The sequence below is a fragment of the Hippopotamus amphibius genome, chromosome 13 (assembly GCF_030028045.1).
Source record: "Hippopotamus amphibius kiboko isolate mHipAmp2 chromosome 13, mHipAmp2.hap2, whole genome shotgun sequence".
NCBI classification, from domain to species: Eukaryota; Metazoa; Chordata; class Mammalia; order Artiodactyla; family Hippopotamidae; genus Hippopotamus; species Hippopotamus amphibius.
In genome coordinates, this window is record NC_080198.1 from 62720 (window position 1) to 78696 (window position 15977).

The window sequence follows — 15977 nt, forward strand, 5'->3', positions numbered from 1 at the left end:
TCTGGTTTTGTTAGAACCTGCCCAGCTGTCTCCCAAAGTGGCCGCACGTTCTGCATCCCCACCACTGATGGAGAGAGCTTCTGCAGCTGCACAGCCTCGCGGGCACATGGTGCTGTCAGTGCGCTGGGTTTGGTCACTCTGACAGGTGTGTAGTGGCATCTCGCTGTTTGTTTGTTTTTTTCTCCCCTTCGGCCACGCTTCGCAGCTGGTGAGGTCTTAGTTCCCTGACCAGGAAGGGAACTCAAGCCCTTGGCAGTGAAAGCGCGGAGTCTTAACCCCTGGACCGCCAGGGAAGCCCCTGCATTGTTGTCTTAATCTGCACTTCCCTGAGGACATATGATGCGGAGCTCCTTTTCATGGGTTTATTTTTCTGATGAGGTGACTGTTCGGATCTTCGGCCCATTTTTAAAATCAAATTGTTCATTTCTTATTGTTAAATTTTACGAGTTCTTTGTATATTTTGGACAACAGCCCTTTATCATATATTTTGTAAATATCTCCTCCTTGCCTGTGATTATCTTCTCATTCTCTTCACATTGCTTTTCATAAAGCAGAATTTTACATTTTTCATGAAGTCCACCTGATCAATTCTTTCTTTCACAGATTGTCTCCTTGGTGTTGTGTCTAAAAAGCCATCACCATACCCAAGGTCATCTAGGTTTTCTCCTATATTTTCTTCTAGTTTTACAGTTTTGCATTTTAGATTTAGGTCTATGAGCCATTTTGAGTTAGTTTTTGTGAAGGGTGTGACGTCTGTGTCTAGATTCTTCTTTTTGCATGTGGATGTCCAATTGTTCCAGCAAATTTTGTTGAAAAGACTATCTTTGCTCCATCATATTTGTCCCTTTGTTAAAGAAAGTTGATCACAATTCTGTGGGTTTATTTCCAGGTTCTCTATTCTGCCCCAGTGATCTGTATGCCTGTTCTTTTGCCAATTAAGTCTTGAGGTCGGGTAGTGTCAGTCCTCTAACTTCAATGTTCTCCTTCAATACTGAGTTGGCTATTTTGGGTCTTTTGCCTCCACATAAGTTTTAGAATCAGTTTTTCAGTATCCATAAAGTAACTTGCTGTGATTTTGATGGAGGTTGCCTAGAATCTATAAATCCAGTTGGGAAGCACTGATATTTTGACAATATTGAGTCTTCCTACCCATAACCATGGCATATCTCTCCATTTAATTCTTTGATTTCTTTTCTCTGAATTTTGTAGCTTTCCTCATATAGATCTTATACATATTTTGTTAGCTACATAAGCATTTCATTTTAGGGGATGCTAATATAAACGTTACTGAATCCTCAACCTCAAATTCCACTGGTTCATTGCTAATGTATAGGAAAGTGATTGACTTTTGTATATTAACCTTGTATCCTGTAAACTTGATATAATAGCTTACTAGCTCCAGAAGATTTTTTTGTGAATTCTTTCATTTATTCTACACAGATGATCATGTGTTCTGTGAACAAAGGTTTTATTTCTTCCTTCCCAACCTGTGTACCTCTTATTTCCTTTTCTTGTCTTATTGCATTCACTAGGACTTCGAGTGTGATGCTGAAAAGGAGTGGTGACAGAGACATCCTTGCCTTGTTCCTGATCTCAGCAAGAAAGCTTTAAGTATGATGTTAGCTGTAGGGCTTGTGTAGATGTCCTATACCAAGTTTAGGAAGTTCTTCTCTATCCCCAGTTTGTTGAGAGTTTTTATGATGAACGAATGTTAGATTTTATCAAGTGCTTTTCCTGTATCTGTTGATATGATCATGTTTTTTATTCTTTAGCTTACTCATGTGGTGGATTACAATAATTGATTTTCAAACGTTAAGTCAGCTTTGCACACTTGGGAAAAATGCCACTTCACCATGATGTATAATTCTTTTATATACATTGTTGAATTCGATTTGCTAGTATTTTCTTGAGGATTTTACATCCATATTCATGAGACATACTGGTCTGTAGTTTTCTTGTAATGTCTTTGTCCAGTTTTGTTACTAGGTAGTTTAATGCTGGTCGTATAGAAGGAGTTAGGAAGTATTCTATCATCTGGAAGAGATTATAGGGAACTGTTATTTTTTCCTTAAATGTTTGGTAGAATCCACCAGAAAATCCACTTGTTTTGGAAGGTTATTAATTAATGATTCAGTTTCCTTAATAGATAGGCTTATTCAAATTGTTTATTTGTTATATTTTTAAAGTTTCTTTTTTCTTTCTTGCTTCCTTTTTTTTCCTTGAGAAAGGATGGTTGAGTTCACGGAAGTTAAATGGTTAAATACATATGGGCTGTGACCCCCCTGGAAATAAACTGTTGGTGATCCTGGGGATGGTTCAGCTGGCTGAAGACCAGCTACCAGACATAGCTGCAGGATTCTGCTCTGAGGCGTACGGGTGCATGTGCATGTCCTCTACCAGGTTCTTGGAGTCTGGGAGGCCACCTGCCTCTCCCCAGCTCATCTCTCTTTGTATGTCTGCCACCTCCAGGCTCCAGGAAACACAGTCTTTCCTGAAAGCTTATGTTTCTATATTATTCTGGAGACTCTCAGGAGGAAATTCTCCAAGGCAGGATGCAGACCAACAAGTACTCAAGAATATGGTTCCCCTAGGACATCAAAACCTTGGACTGGCTCCCACCTCAGAGACTTTGCACGTGCTTTCCCTCTGCCTGCAGCTCTCTTCCACCAACATCTCCATATGTCTTCCCGTCGCTCAGGAAGTGCCTGGCTTAAAGGACACCTTCCCTGGAAGCCTCCGCTACCCTCTCCTATCTGCTGCCACCCTCCTCTTCAGCCTCCTTTTATTTTAAATATTTTTTCATTTACTTATTTATTTAATTGGCCGTGTTGGGTCTTCATTGCTGCACATGGGCTTTCTCTAGCTGCAGCGAGCGGGGGCTACACTTCCTTATGGTGTGCAGGCTTCTCATTGAGGTGGCCTCTCTTGTTGCAGAGCACGGGCTCCAGGCACGTGGGCTTCACTAGTTGCGGCCCATGGGCTCAGCAGTTGTGGCTCACGGGCTCTAGAGCACAGGCTCAATAGTTGTGACACACGGGCTTAGTTGCTCCATGGCATGTGGGATCTTCCTGGGGCAGGGATCGAACCCGTGTCCCCTGCATTGGCAGGCGGATTCTTACCCACTGCGCCACCTAGGAAGTCCTTCAGCCTCCCTCTTATATCACTCTTTATGTTCCTCCTGCATGTGTTACGACCTACAAGTCAAACCTGTGAGCCTCTACGTCTGCTCCCATGGGCTGTCAGCTCATGAGGCAGGGCCTTACCTTATCCCTGGAGAGCCCAGACCCCGGCATGACCACAAACACGTGCGTAGTCCGTGTTGGGAGTAAATGGATGAGTCCTTGCTCCCAGCAGGCCTCACCCAGGGCCCCAGCCTGGCCTGGCCCAGACCAGCTCTGCGGGGCCTGGTGTCAGCAGAACCCCCGGGCGGGAGGTCCTTGGAAATGCCCCCCCCCCCCCCCACCCCGGCTGCAGGCTGCTCCAGGACAGGGGAGGGCCAGCCTCTCGTGGCTCCACCCACCTGACCTACTCCCAACCCCAGCCCCCTGCCCGAGAGGACACAGCCTCTCCCCAGAGCCAGGCTTTAAGTCTTCCAATGGAGCTTTCCAGAAAACTGAAGCCAGGGCAGGGCCAGGGCCACGGACAGGGAGGGAAGGACACAGCCCAGTTCCAAGTGGCTGTGGGGGGTCCCCGGATGACAGCCAGTGAGAGAGCCCTTTCACCGCCCAGGTGCCCGGCATGAGACCTACATGCGGATCTGGGTATTTTTCAGGGTGAAGCTCAGCTCCTCCAAGGCCTCCTCCATCTCCTGGGTGTTCTGGACCAGGGAGAGGTTCTGCTCTTCCAGCTGCATGAAGACATCCAGGAGCTGCTGGGGCTCCGTGAAGTACAGCTCCAGCTCCTGCAACCAGAGCCACGTGTGGTCACTGGACGGTGCAGGCCGGCTCCTGCAGCCCCCGCGCAGGGCAGGCACTGACCTCCCCATCGCTCTCTGGGTCCTCCTGCACGGGGAGGGAAGAGCTGGACCTGTGGAGACACGGGGTCAGGGCGGCCTGAGGCACGATGCCCGGTGTCGCCGGGCACCTCCCCACATGCCCCCGTCCCCTCGTCTGTTCCTCGCGTAGCCGACGGGGTGCTGCCAGCCTCCTCTTGGCCCCCAGCTGTCATACAGCAGCCAGGGGAGAGTGTCAGCACCCAACCACTCCTCTCCCTCCAGTCAGAACAGAGCTCGCCTCCTCCTGGGGCCCGTGAGCCCCGCATCCCGAGGCGGCCCTGCTCCTGAACCACCAGCTCCTTCCCGCGCTCCAGGTGCCGACCCGGCCTCAGCACCTGCGCACCCGCGGCTCCCGCTGCCAGGCTGCCCGCCCCACTCACTGCTCATTCTTTCACATCTGGGGCCTTTCCCGCCCACCTCCTCTGTCAGATTCAGCCTCGGCATGTGTCCTTGCTGCCCCAAGCGCGGCTGCTGTGACACTCACACCACAGGGCAGGGACCGTGCTGGGCCAGCCCGGAGGCCACGGGAAAGGCTGCGTGGGCTGCAAGCGCTGCAGGGGGACCTGGACCCACCTCAACCAGCTTCCACCACCCCTCCCAGCCTGCGCCAGACGGCACCCTGCCCAGACACGTAGGTGCTGCCCGCCCCGGAGCCGCTGAGGCCAGCTTGCAGCTGGGACAAGGTGGGCTGAGACCCGAGAGGCTCCAGGCCCCACCCTTCCTGAAGCACGGAGATGACGCGCAGGGCCCATGTCACAGCCAACGCGCTCCCGGGGCTGCCTGCACACTGACGCCCATGCAGCAAATAAGAAACGCCGCTCAGAGGGCCAGTCCCTGCCCAAGGTCACCACCAGGGTACTCCTGGCCCAGAGGTGCCCTTCTGAGAATCCTCCTTCCAGGAGGACGTAGTCTGGGAGTGGGCTGGTCCGCAGCCCCCACTCGCCCCCTCGGCCGAGTGCCTTGTGCAGCCCACAACCTGCCCAGATGTACTCTGCGGCCCTGCTCACGGGACGAGTAGAGGGAGGGGCCAGACCTCTGTTCTCAGGGGCTGTCCCAGCACGTGCCTGTGGGGGGGCCCCAGGGCTGAGGGCAACCTGGGCACAGGAAGCACACACGCTGAACCTCCTGAACCGGAAACAGCAGCCCCACTGGCAGGGGTTCCGGAGACCAGAGTTAACCTGCTGCCCGTGCCCGGCTTGTTTGCTTGGTGATGTGTCAATGACGCTACAGCATCAGAGGAAAAAGTAAAAAAAGACCAAAGTCTGATCACATCAGCACTTTGCTGACACTTCCTGGCCTCTGCAGCCCTGGTCCCGAAGGCGGGTGTCAGAGTCAGAGCCAGGGCTCCAGCTCTGCCCGGCTGCCCAGTCCCCTGTCCACCATGAGGGTGGCCCTCCAGGAGGGGCTGGGGCTGGGGGTGGCTGAGCTGGAGGAGCGACGGGACGGGCAGGAGGCGGGAGGTCTGTCCTGTGGTCACTCGTCACAACTGGAGAACAGCGGGTGGGGGGGAGGGTGTCAGGGCACTGCAGGAAGAGACCCAGCAGAGCCCGTGGGGGGCTCGGTGGTCCCAGAGGCGGGTGTGGGAGGTGCTACGCGGCAAGTCACTGGGGCTCTGTCTGTCTGGTTTGTTTGTTTCTTACCGTGGTTTTTAAAAGACTTGAAAGTAACTGTCACAATTAAAATTTGGGAAATCGTATATGAAAATCCAGATTTCCTGCTTCGCTTGAGAAGCTCAGGGGCTCTGGCAGCCCCCAGACAGCACTCCTGCCACAGAGGGCGAGGGCAGGTGCGCCCAGTCCCGAGCTCCCACCTGGCTGCCTCATCCACGCACCTGGGACTGTCCAGCCAGCACCCAGTCAGGCCACCCCAGGCGCAAGGTCACCAAATCCGACACAAAATAAACCTCTGCGGGGAAATATCTTGATTACAGGCTTAAGTATGACTCTAGACCCTGCAGGCTGGAAAGAGCCCCGCCTCACCCTCTCCCTCCCAGCACTGGGGACTGCTCCCCAGCAGGCCAGTCACCTCTGCTGCACCCCTCCAAGCCCACTCACCTTTTGGGGTCCAGCCTGCCGGGCGCACTGGGCTGGCTGCCCTGCGGGTGGCGGGCGGTGCTGGACAGGACCTGCCGCAGCCGCACCAGCGGCAGAGGCCTGGCAGACATCTTCGGGCCCTGCTCCTCTGGAGGAAGCAGAGGAAGGGTGTCCACCCGCCCCAGCCCACAGCGGGGCCCCTCCAGCCCGGGGCAGCCACATACCTCTGAAGCCCGTCTTGCCCTTGACCTCTGTTCCTACAGGAAGCAAGGGAGGAGTCTCAGATGGCTCCGGGACACAGGGTTCCCCGGGACCCGCCCTGAGGTCTCCCCTCAGCGGCAGGGGGAAGGTTTGCTCTGAAAGCCGGCCCACCTCCCAGGAGTGTGTGGGCTGAGCCCGGGGGGCTCCGCAAGGAATGGAAGATCCTGGCCTGTGGCCTGGAGCCAGAAGACACAGGGTCTAGGAGCACCCGGGCACGCCCTCTCGTTCCTGCTACCTTTGTCCCTGAGCGTGGAGAACAGCATGTTCTCCTTGAAGGCCTCGACCACCTCCCTGGCCCTTCTGAGAGCCAAGCGCTTCCTCTCCTGTTCCTCCAGCCACTCCCTGGGTGACAGCTTGTACAGGAAATCCTTGTAGACCTTGTAATGCTGCAGAGTGTCTTCAAATTTGGAGATTTCACTGGATGGGGAAGGAGACGGGTGAGGTCAGGCTCCGCCGCGGGGCCCCTTGGAGGGGAGGCCGGGCCCGGAGCTCCCGGTCCTCCTGGAGGACAGTCCCAGGAGCTCTGTGTGTGGGGACGGAGGCCGCCCTGCAGGGGCCAGCGTGGCTCACGTCCCTGGAGCTGCAGCTGCTCTCAGGGTGGAGTGGGGGCCCCGGTGGTGTGGCCTCAGGATGGCCACTGACTCCCAGCCTCGGGTGCCTCATCTGAAAAAGCCCCACAGGGCTCGGGGTCCGAGACAGGGGAGGTTCAGCGGTGTGTGCTGTGCGGGCTCCTCAGGCTCCGGGAGAGGTGCTGGCGGGGGTGCGCAGGGCCCGGCCGCCCTCCGACCTCACCTTTTGATGTTCATGATCTGGGTGGTCAGATCCCGGATCTCGAGGATCTTCTCCATCTTTGCCTTGGACTCCTTCTCAGCACTAGGGGTGGGGGGTGGGGAGAGCCAGTGGCGGGGTGCCCAAGAGGGGCGTCCACTCTGCCAAGGAGGGGCCTGGGTGGCACTGGAGGTTAAGTCGGCGTCAGGGGTGAGTCCAGGGAACGTGGGCGGGTGGCTGGGCAGGTGGCTGGGGGGAGGGGGACTCACGCGCTCAGGGCCTGCGCGGAGCTGCGGTCGTTCTCCCTGAGGAACTCGCCGAACAGAGCCGCGTCCTTCTGCAGGAACCGCTCCGCGCGCTCCAGCTCGGCCTCCTCCCTGGCCGCCAGCCTGTCCAGCCGCTGGATCTCACGGCGCTTCGTGTCCAGGGCGTACTGAGGGCAGCGGGGCAGGAGTCACGCTCCTCACGGGCGCGCCCGCCAGGCCCGCGGGGCAGCCCGCCTACCTGGATGAGGAACATCTGCCGCTGCTGGTCGATGTAGCTGCTGAGGCTACCGGGCTCCGTCTTCCTTTCTGCAGCGAGAGGCACGCGGCGTCGGGGGCGGCGGGAGAGACACCCGCGCCTACGGCCTGGACGGGCACTGCCAGGCAGTGCGGGGCCGGCCCGCGGGGCCGGACCTGCGCCCGGCCGTGAGGCCCGCATTCCCACAGGGACTGTGAGAGCGCCAGCTCTGTCTCCAGCGAAAGGAGAGCAGGCTCTGCTGACACAGTCGTCTCCATGGCTGGAGACCCGGCCAGGCGGGAAGCCCTCCCCCGTGTCTGACTTGAGCCTCTCTTGCTGTAGCGCCCTTCTCACCTGGAGCGAAGCTCTGGACACCCCCACCCTGGAAGTCTTGCCTGGCTGGACGTAATAATGAAAGGTCTGCTGGCCAGGAAAGTGAGCAGATGGGGGTGGTAAGAGAACGACGCGATAGCACGAGCTCTACACGGGGTGCCCTAAGCCTCCAGGGCACAATTTGAGCGGCGGCTAAATCTACCCTGCCAGGGTTTCAGCCAGGCGGGAGCCGTCAAGGTGGGCATGGGGACCACCTTCCAGAGGCAAGCAGTTGGGGTCAAAGCCCACAGGGGCCTCTCTCCCGGCCTTTCTGGGGACGCACGCGTGGGCCACTCGGCCTTCTCCCTCAAATCCTCTCCTTTCCAGAGGAGCCTGCCGTGTAGAGGAGTACCGTTTCAAGTCTAGACGCCTGGCCCAGCCTCCCTGAGCTCCTCACTGGAAGTCAGACCTGCTGGGTCCGGCCTTCCCCACCCCGATGCCACTGCCGCCCCCAGGTCTCAGAGATGGACTGAGGCAGAGACACGACACGTGCAGCGCTGCCTCCCCGGGCACAGCGCCAGGCGCACAGTGTTCAAGCAAGCTCGGGGCTCCCTACCGAAAACCAGCCTGGGCGTCTGGGGCGGAGGCTGGGGCGTCTCTCCACGTTCCTGCTCACATCCAGGGCCCCTGTGGCCCATGGGGTCCAGGATTCTAGGATCTCAACTGCTTCTTTCTAGTTTAGTGGTTTATACTTCACTGGTAGAATATTAATGCATACCTAGTACTTCAGATTTCCTACTGGGTGGTAAAAATAATAACAGCTCACACAGACACAGGTTCCCCTCACCACGTGCAGCGTCTGAGGACGCAGAATCCCTGCACCCCCGAGGCAGCTGCGGTTATCCGCCAGAGAGGAAGCTGTGGTACAAAGCTGACTTGCCCGGGGCAGAGAAGCCCCCCTGAACCCAGGAAATGCAGTCCCACATGGACGCGCTTGGCCAGGTGAAATGCCTGTATTTTATACACTGTCCCGCCTGCACTCACGGTGCAGGTCAGCGTTCGGAGTGCACGCAATACTGGGATTCAGGGGCTCTTAGACTGGCAGTCCATCTGGAACTGACCTTTGCGACGTGGGAGGCAGGGGTCAGGCACAGAGGAGACCCTCCCCCCGCCACTGCACCACAGCCCCGCATATCCCCATGGCACTGCTCATACAGGAAGGGCAAAGACGGGGTTCTGTGACCTCAGGACTGGGGGGTGCACCTCGGGTCATGGAGAGCTTCCAGGCCACTTGCTCACGGAAGCTGCGTAGCTGCTCGGCGCGGGCCGCCCGCTCCTCCGCCTCGTCCTCCCGCTGCAGCTCGCGGAGCAGGCTGGTGCGCTTGGCCGACACTTTGGAGGAGCAGGTCATCTTCTCGTGCACCCGCAGCTGCTGCTTCTGCTCCCGATCCTGGGGGGTGGGGTCAGGCGGGGTTTCACGGGGCCAGCCCCCCACCCCTCTCCCGCCGGCCACGCCCCTCCACGTTGCCGTCACGGGAGGCGCGCAGGCTGCGGCGGTGCGCACTTGGCCGCTGTGGGGGCGCGCACGTGCGGCGCGGCTTGCAGAGAAGACCTTGGGGCTGTGCGCCTGCGGCAACTGCCCTGGGGTCCTGAGCACAACTGCCCAGCGGTTGACAGGGAGGTGGGCAGGACGCGCCTCCGGAGGACGGGGTGCAGGCAGGCTGGGCACCGGACGAGCTACAGGATGCCCAGTCAGACGCGCATTCCGGATCGGGGCGCAGGGACACACTCCCTAGCGATGATTGCTCATTTGTCTGAAGTCCACTGAAGTAAACTGAGGGTCTTGCATTGTGATTGGCTAAATCTGACAAACCGAGGTTCTGGGAATCTAGATCTGCAGGGTTTCCAAAAGAAACTGGAAATGCCGAGTTTGATCTGCAGGCTCCCTGCTTACTACGGACAGCCTGTGGTCACGGGGGTCTGCACCTCCCCACATATTCTCAACCCTGCCTGGCCTCCCCCCGCCACCCCCAGGACTGCATCCCGCCCCAGCCCTTCCCTTGGAAGGGTCTCGGGATAGGGTGGGGTGAGCAGCTCCTCTTCCTGGAGGCCTAGGGTCCGGCCCCTCCTGCTGTCCAGGCCCTGGGGACTTTGCTGGGTCAAGACCCCGCCTGCCTGATCAGATAAGCCCTCACATGGGCCTTCATTTGGCTCCTCCTGGTCAGACTCTACTTCCTGCTGGTCCTGCCAGGTGCAACACCTATGCCGCCCCTAATCTGTGGTGGGACCCTAATTTGCACACCCGTGTACAACGAATTTGGGAAAATGTCACCCGCTAGAATTCCAGTGGCAGAAGGTCTGCAGCTTAAAGACAGTGGGCAGTTGCCTGGGTCAGTGTGAGGAGGTCCGGGGCTCTGCTGGGGGAGGAGCCTGAGGTGGGGGCAGGGGCTCTGCAGGAAGGCAGAGGCTCCCTGAGGCTGGGCCAGGCTGGGAGAAGAAAGTCCAGGCGGCGCCGGTACTGGTGGAGAGGGGAAGGCCTGTGTGTGTGTGTGTGTGTGTGTGTGTGTGTGTGCTCGCTCGCGCACGGGCACGATGCCATGGGGGCCGCTTGACGTGGCTCTGAGTCTGTGTCCCTCCTCCTTCCAGGCAGGAAGTGGGGAACACTGACGGCCCCGCCTGGAATCCCAGGCACGTCTTGGGCGGGCCCAAAGGACCTGCAGGTGCCTGTGTGTCCATGGTCCTGGTCAGGGTCACAGAGGGAGCCACTGCTCTCAGGAAGCTCAGATGCTGCGCCCTGAATAGGGGTGGACACGGTCAGCCCACGAGGAAGCCTGCGGTGCCGGCCCTGCCCGTGCCCCTGCGAGTGCATCCCAGAGGCGTGGCTGGTGTGCGCGCACATGTGCGTGTGTGCGCATGTGTCTGGCTTCCGAGAATTCCAGTGAGAGGGGACTGTGCAAGGTGAGAGCACGCGGGGGGTTCCTGGGGCCCCGCTCCGGAGCGGACGGCATGCCCTGCAGGGACAGCAGAAGTTAAGGCGGGGTGCCTGAGGCTGTAGCCACAGAAACTCCAGGGAGTCCACCTGACAAGGACCCAGCAACAGTGGTGGTGAAACTGGTAAGAGAGTGCAACACGAGACGGGAGCCAGGCAGCTTGGAGCTGACTTCACAGAGAGTGGTCTGCACCGCCTCCTCCAGAGTGAGAGGGGCTGATCCAAGTGCGCTCTGGCCGCTGCCACGTGAGGGGGGCAAGCGCCGCAGGCCGTCGGCTCGGGATACTCACTGAGAGGGACTTACTCCGCTCCTGGTCTCTGAGCAAGAAGAAATCCACATCCCCAGACATGTGAAAAGGATTAGCTGGCCGTTCAGGATCAATCGAAGGCCCTGGGGAGGGAGAATCCTGGTTGGAGAAACAAGCCAGCTCTTCCAGGTGGTGACCGAGGCCTCTGGGTCCTGGCGCCCTCCCAGCCCAGCAAGCAGCTTCTGGGAACTCCTTGAAGCAGGCGGTGAAGGTCCTCTGGGATGCAGCCACACCTGAAGTCTACCCCTGGACCTTCTGGCTCTAGAAACTGTCTGGTTTAACCCATTTGGACTTGGGCTCCTGTCCCTGGCATCCAAAAGAGAACTCCCTGTGTTCCGACGTGTGCTGTGTTCCTGGCCCTCTGTCCTCTCTCACTGAAAAGTCTCGGGAAGCCCCAGTCCACAGGGGAGAGAAGCCCCACCTGCCCTTTGTAAGTGATGGAAGCCGTGAACCCTGGAGCTGAGGCGCCTGCCTGCAGGGGCAGGGGGGACCCAGGCGAATGTGCTTTGTCCTTGCAGTAGTCTCCCTGAGCCTCCTGGGGAAGGCTGGGCTTGGGGGCTGGGGAGGGCAGAGTGCCTGAAGTCTGGGGAGGCAGGGCAGAGGTTTGGGGGGTGGGGGCTGCCAGGGACCCCAATCCTGTTGCCCCCCTCCCAGCAGTAAGGGAGAGGTTCCCGAGCCCAGCTCATTGGGTGTCAGAGAAGATGGAACCCAGAGGGCACCCAACTAAGGGCTTAAAAATATAGCTGCTTCTCTTCTACCCTCAATTTAGAAGAAACAGGGTTTATTGTTAAAAAAAAAAAAATCTTGAAAGTAAAAGAAAACATCATATATAAAAAAGAACTCCAGACTCCTTTCTGCCCGTGGACGCCGCCGAGTAAGCATCGTTGACGTCCCGGCCCCCTCCACTGCCGTCATGTCTAAGTCAGAGTCTCCCAAAGAGCCCGAGCAGCTGCAGAAGCTCTTCATCGGAGGTTTGAGCTTTGAAACAACCGATGAGAGTCTGAGGAGCCATTCTGAGCCATGGGGAACGCTCACAGACTGTGTGGTGATGAGGGATCCAAACGCGAAGCGCTCCAGAGGCTTCGGGTGTGTCACCTGCACCACTGTGGAGGAGGGGGATGCGGCCATGAATGCAAGGCCACACAAGGTGGATGGAAGAGTTGTGGAACCAAAGAGGGCCGTCTCAAGAGAAGATTCTCAAAGACCTGGTGCCCACTTAACTGTGAAAAAAGATTTTTGTCGGTGGCATTAAAGAAGACACTGAGGAACGTCACTTAAGAGATTATTTTGAACAGTATGGGAAAATTGAAGTGATTGAAATCATGACTGACCGAGGCAGTGGCAAAAAGAGAGGCTTTGCTTTCGTCACCTTTGATGACCATGACTCCGTAGACAAGATTGTCATTCAGAAATACCACACTGTGAATGGCCACAACCGTGAAGTAAGGAAAGCCCTATCTAAGCAAGAGGTGGCTAGTGCTTCATCGAGCCAGAGAGGTTGAAGTGGTTCTGGAAACTTCGGTGGTGGTCGTGGAGGTAGTTTTGGTGGGAATGACAACTTTGGTCGTGGAGGAAACGTCAGTGGTCGAGGTGGCTTTGGTGGCAGCCGCAGTGGTGGTGGCTATGGTGGCAGTGGGGATGACTGTAATGGATTTGGTAATGGAAGCAATTTTGGAGGTGGTGGAAGCTACAATGATTTTGGCAGTTACAACAATCAATCTTAAAATTTTGGACCCATGAAAGGAGGGAACTTTGGAGGCAGAAGTTCTGGCCCCTATGGCGGTGGAGGCCAATACCTTGCCAAACCACGAAACCAAGCTGGCTGTGGCGGTTCCAGCAGCAGCAGTAGCTATGGCAGTGGCAGAAGGTTTTAATTACTGCCAGGAAACAAAGCTTAGCAGGAGAGGAGAGCCAGAGGAGTGACAGGGAAGCTACAGGTTACAACATATTTGTGAACTCAGCCAAGCACAGTGGTGGCAGGGCCTAGCTGCTACAAAGAAGACATGTTTTAGACAATACTCGTGTATGGGCAAAAAAAACTCGAGGACTGTATTTGTGACTAATTGTATAACAGGTTATTTTAGCTTCTGTTCTGTGGAAAGTGTAAAGCATTCCAATAAAGGGTTTTAATGTAGATTTTTTTTTTGCACCCATGCTGTTGATTGCTAAATGTAATAGTCTGATCATGACGCTGAATAAATGTGTCTTTAAAAAAAAAAAAAAAAAAAGAACTCCATTTTAAACAACTGCTGATAATATTTTGGGGGTATTTTTTTCCTAGTTCTTTACAATACACTTTTTTGATAATTTCATATTTTCCTTTAAAGAAGAAAAATTCACTATCAGCAGCTCCCTTTAAAATTACTCATTTCTCATGAGCCGCGTAAGGAAATGTTAAGGGCTGCAGTAACTCACTGCTTCGCGTGGCGAACACGGTACCCACGGCACCGCCCTGGACATCCTGAGCACATCACAGCACCCATCACTGATAGGCTCTCGGAATTATTTTCTGAAGGGAGACTAGAGGGCTGTGAGCAGTTTCCAGGCTTCAGAGACTTCTGCTGATCTGCCTTCCTGGAGGTGAGTCCCATTTTACACCCTCACCCCCAGAAAGAGGATGCCATTAAAGGGACGTACAGTTATGCTCTGATAGTCTCCAAGCACCTCCACGCGAGACTCTTGTCAGTCCCCACAGGGAAACGAGCCTGCGGTGGAGAAGCCTGGCAGCCTCCACATAGGCACAGGTGAGAGCAACCTGCATCCTGACCCCGGCCCCACACATCGCCTTCCTGCCCAGGACGCTTCGTCTGCACCCCTCAGGAGGCGGGGTCAGAGAAGCCCAAACACAGGCATGCTACAAAGTCTTTTACTGTAGCTTTTCTGTAAGAATTAGAGCCTATCAAAACAGAGTATAAAAAATCCCACATGCTGAGGAGCAACTAAGCCTGTGCGCCACAACTACTGAGCCTGTGTACCACAACTACTGAGCCTGCACACCACAACTACTGAAGCCTGCACGCGTGCAGCCCGTGCTCCACAATAAGAGAAGCCACCGCAATAATGAGAAGCCCGCGCACCACAACAAAGAGTAGCCCCCACTCACCACAACTAGAGAAAGCCCGCACACAGCAGTGAAGACCCAACCCGGGCAAAAAAATTTTTTTTAAATAAATAAAATAAAATAACCAACAAGGAAAAAAATTTTTAAATTTAAAAAAATATCATATCACATGTGGAATCTAAAAAAAGGGTACAGATGAACTTATCTACAAAACAGAAACAGAGTTACAGATGTAGAAAACAAACTTATGGTTACCAGAGGGTAAGGGTGGGGGGATAAATTGGGAGACTGAGATTGACATATACACACTACTACACATAAAGTAGATAACCAACAGAGACCTACTGTACAGCACAGGGAACTCTACTCAGTACTCTGTTATGGCCTATATGGGAAAAGAATCTAAAAAAGAGTGGCTATACATATACGTATAATTGATTCACTTTGCTGTACACCTGAAACTAACACAACATTGTAAATCAACTATACTCCAATAAAAATTTTTTTTTAAATGTTTGTAGCAATATTATTTGTAGTAGCTAAAATCTGGAAACCACCTAAATGTTCACCTGTAGAAGAATACACACATTGTTGGTGTACGTACACAGCAGAATACACACCACCACATCGAAGGACTCCTGCTATGTGCGGGTGTGAACCTGCCTGTCACAGGGTGGCCCACCGCTGAAAGGCAGCTGGAAGCACAGAGCCCACCCAGGAAGGAGTCTGCGGACACCAGGGACCGTGGGTCCTAGCCAGCATCCTGGGTTAATGTCAAGCCAAAGGAAACGTGGAGCCCAAAGAAACAGCTTCAGCGACACGGCCAGGACGCAAACAGACATGCTCGTCACGGGGACACTGTATAGGATAATTAACACCATTTCTACACACACACACACACACACACGAGTTCATTGGACTCTGGTCCGTATTTCTGGGCACGTTTGGATTTTGATAACTAAAAGAAAGAGGAAATGAGGGTGGGGCAGGATGGACTGGGAAGCTCAGTCCCAGGGTGGGAGCTTGGCTTCAGAAGGACAGGCTCAGGGAAAATGCTCACATCTGCACATCTCTGTAGAAGTATCAGACTGGCCTATGAGGCCAGGTTGAGGGTGTGGACAGCAAAGGAACCAGGAGGGGGTCCAGGAAGCCAAGGCACAGAGGACAAAGCAGGGGCTCAGAGGATGAGGTGCACGCAGCCAGCTGCCTCCTCTTCTTTCTCCTAACAGGTGGCAACCATGTGCCTCATTGAAAAGCTACACTTCTCAGCCTCCCTTGCAGAGACTGATGGCCCCATAGCAAATGGAGTGTAGACAAACTGTTGGATGGGGCTTCTGGGGTCTCTTCCCAAGGATGGCTGAGTTCGCAGGTGGGCGATTTTGCCGTTCCCTTTGCTCCTTCTCCCTGTCTGGAATCACATGTGATGGCTGGAGCTGCTGCAGCCATCTTGTAACCATGTGACAACCTTGCCGCTGTAAGGTCTGAAAATAAAGATGGTGGAGCAGAAAGACTTGGGACCTGGTCACCTGGAAGATTTTGTAGAACTGCTGTTGGTGGAGCTCCATGGAGCCCTGGTCTGCCTCTCACAATTCTCATCACTGGAGGAAAAAAAAATCCTACTTTGTTGTTCACATTCCTGTTGTTGCATGTTTCAGTGACCCAACTCCTAACGGAAACAGAAGCATTTCTCTCTGTCCTTCACACCAGAAACTAGGTCTGAAGCCATCTGGGGGCTAAGGGAGAGGGTTAG

At 55.3% G+C, this 15977-nt stretch overlaps 1 protein-coding gene and 1 pseudogene across 1 annotated transcript in view; one reads left to right on the plus strand and one right to left on the minus strand.

Annotated features, from left to right (window-relative positions):
* CFAP100 (cilia and flagella associated protein 100) overlaps window positions 1–15977 on the minus strand; it is a 35764-nt gene that overhangs the window by 12476 nt on the left and 7311 nt on the right. The window contains exons 4-13 of the mRNA XM_057706269.1: window positions 11149–11249; window positions 9133–9319; window positions 7561–7628; window positions 7326–7489; window positions 7081–7161; window positions 6524–6705; window positions 6049–6284; window positions 4608–4781; window positions 3978–4160; window positions 3750–3901 (exon numbers count right to left, since the gene is read on the minus strand). Coding sequence (XP_057562252.1) covers window positions 3750–3901; window positions 3978–4160; window positions 4608–4781; window positions 6049–6284; window positions 6524–6705; window positions 7081–7161; window positions 7326–7489; window positions 7561–7628; window positions 9133–9319; window positions 11149–11249 — 1528 coding nt within the window. The remainder of the gene's footprint in view (window positions 1–3749; window positions 3902–3977; window positions 4161–4607; window positions 4782–6048; window positions 6285–6523; window positions 6706–7080; window positions 7162–7325; window positions 7490–7560; window positions 7629–9132; window positions 9320–11148; window positions 11250–15977) is intronic.
* Window positions 11969–13294, plus strand: LOC130834649 (heterogeneous nuclear ribonucleoprotein A1-like; annotated as a pseudogene).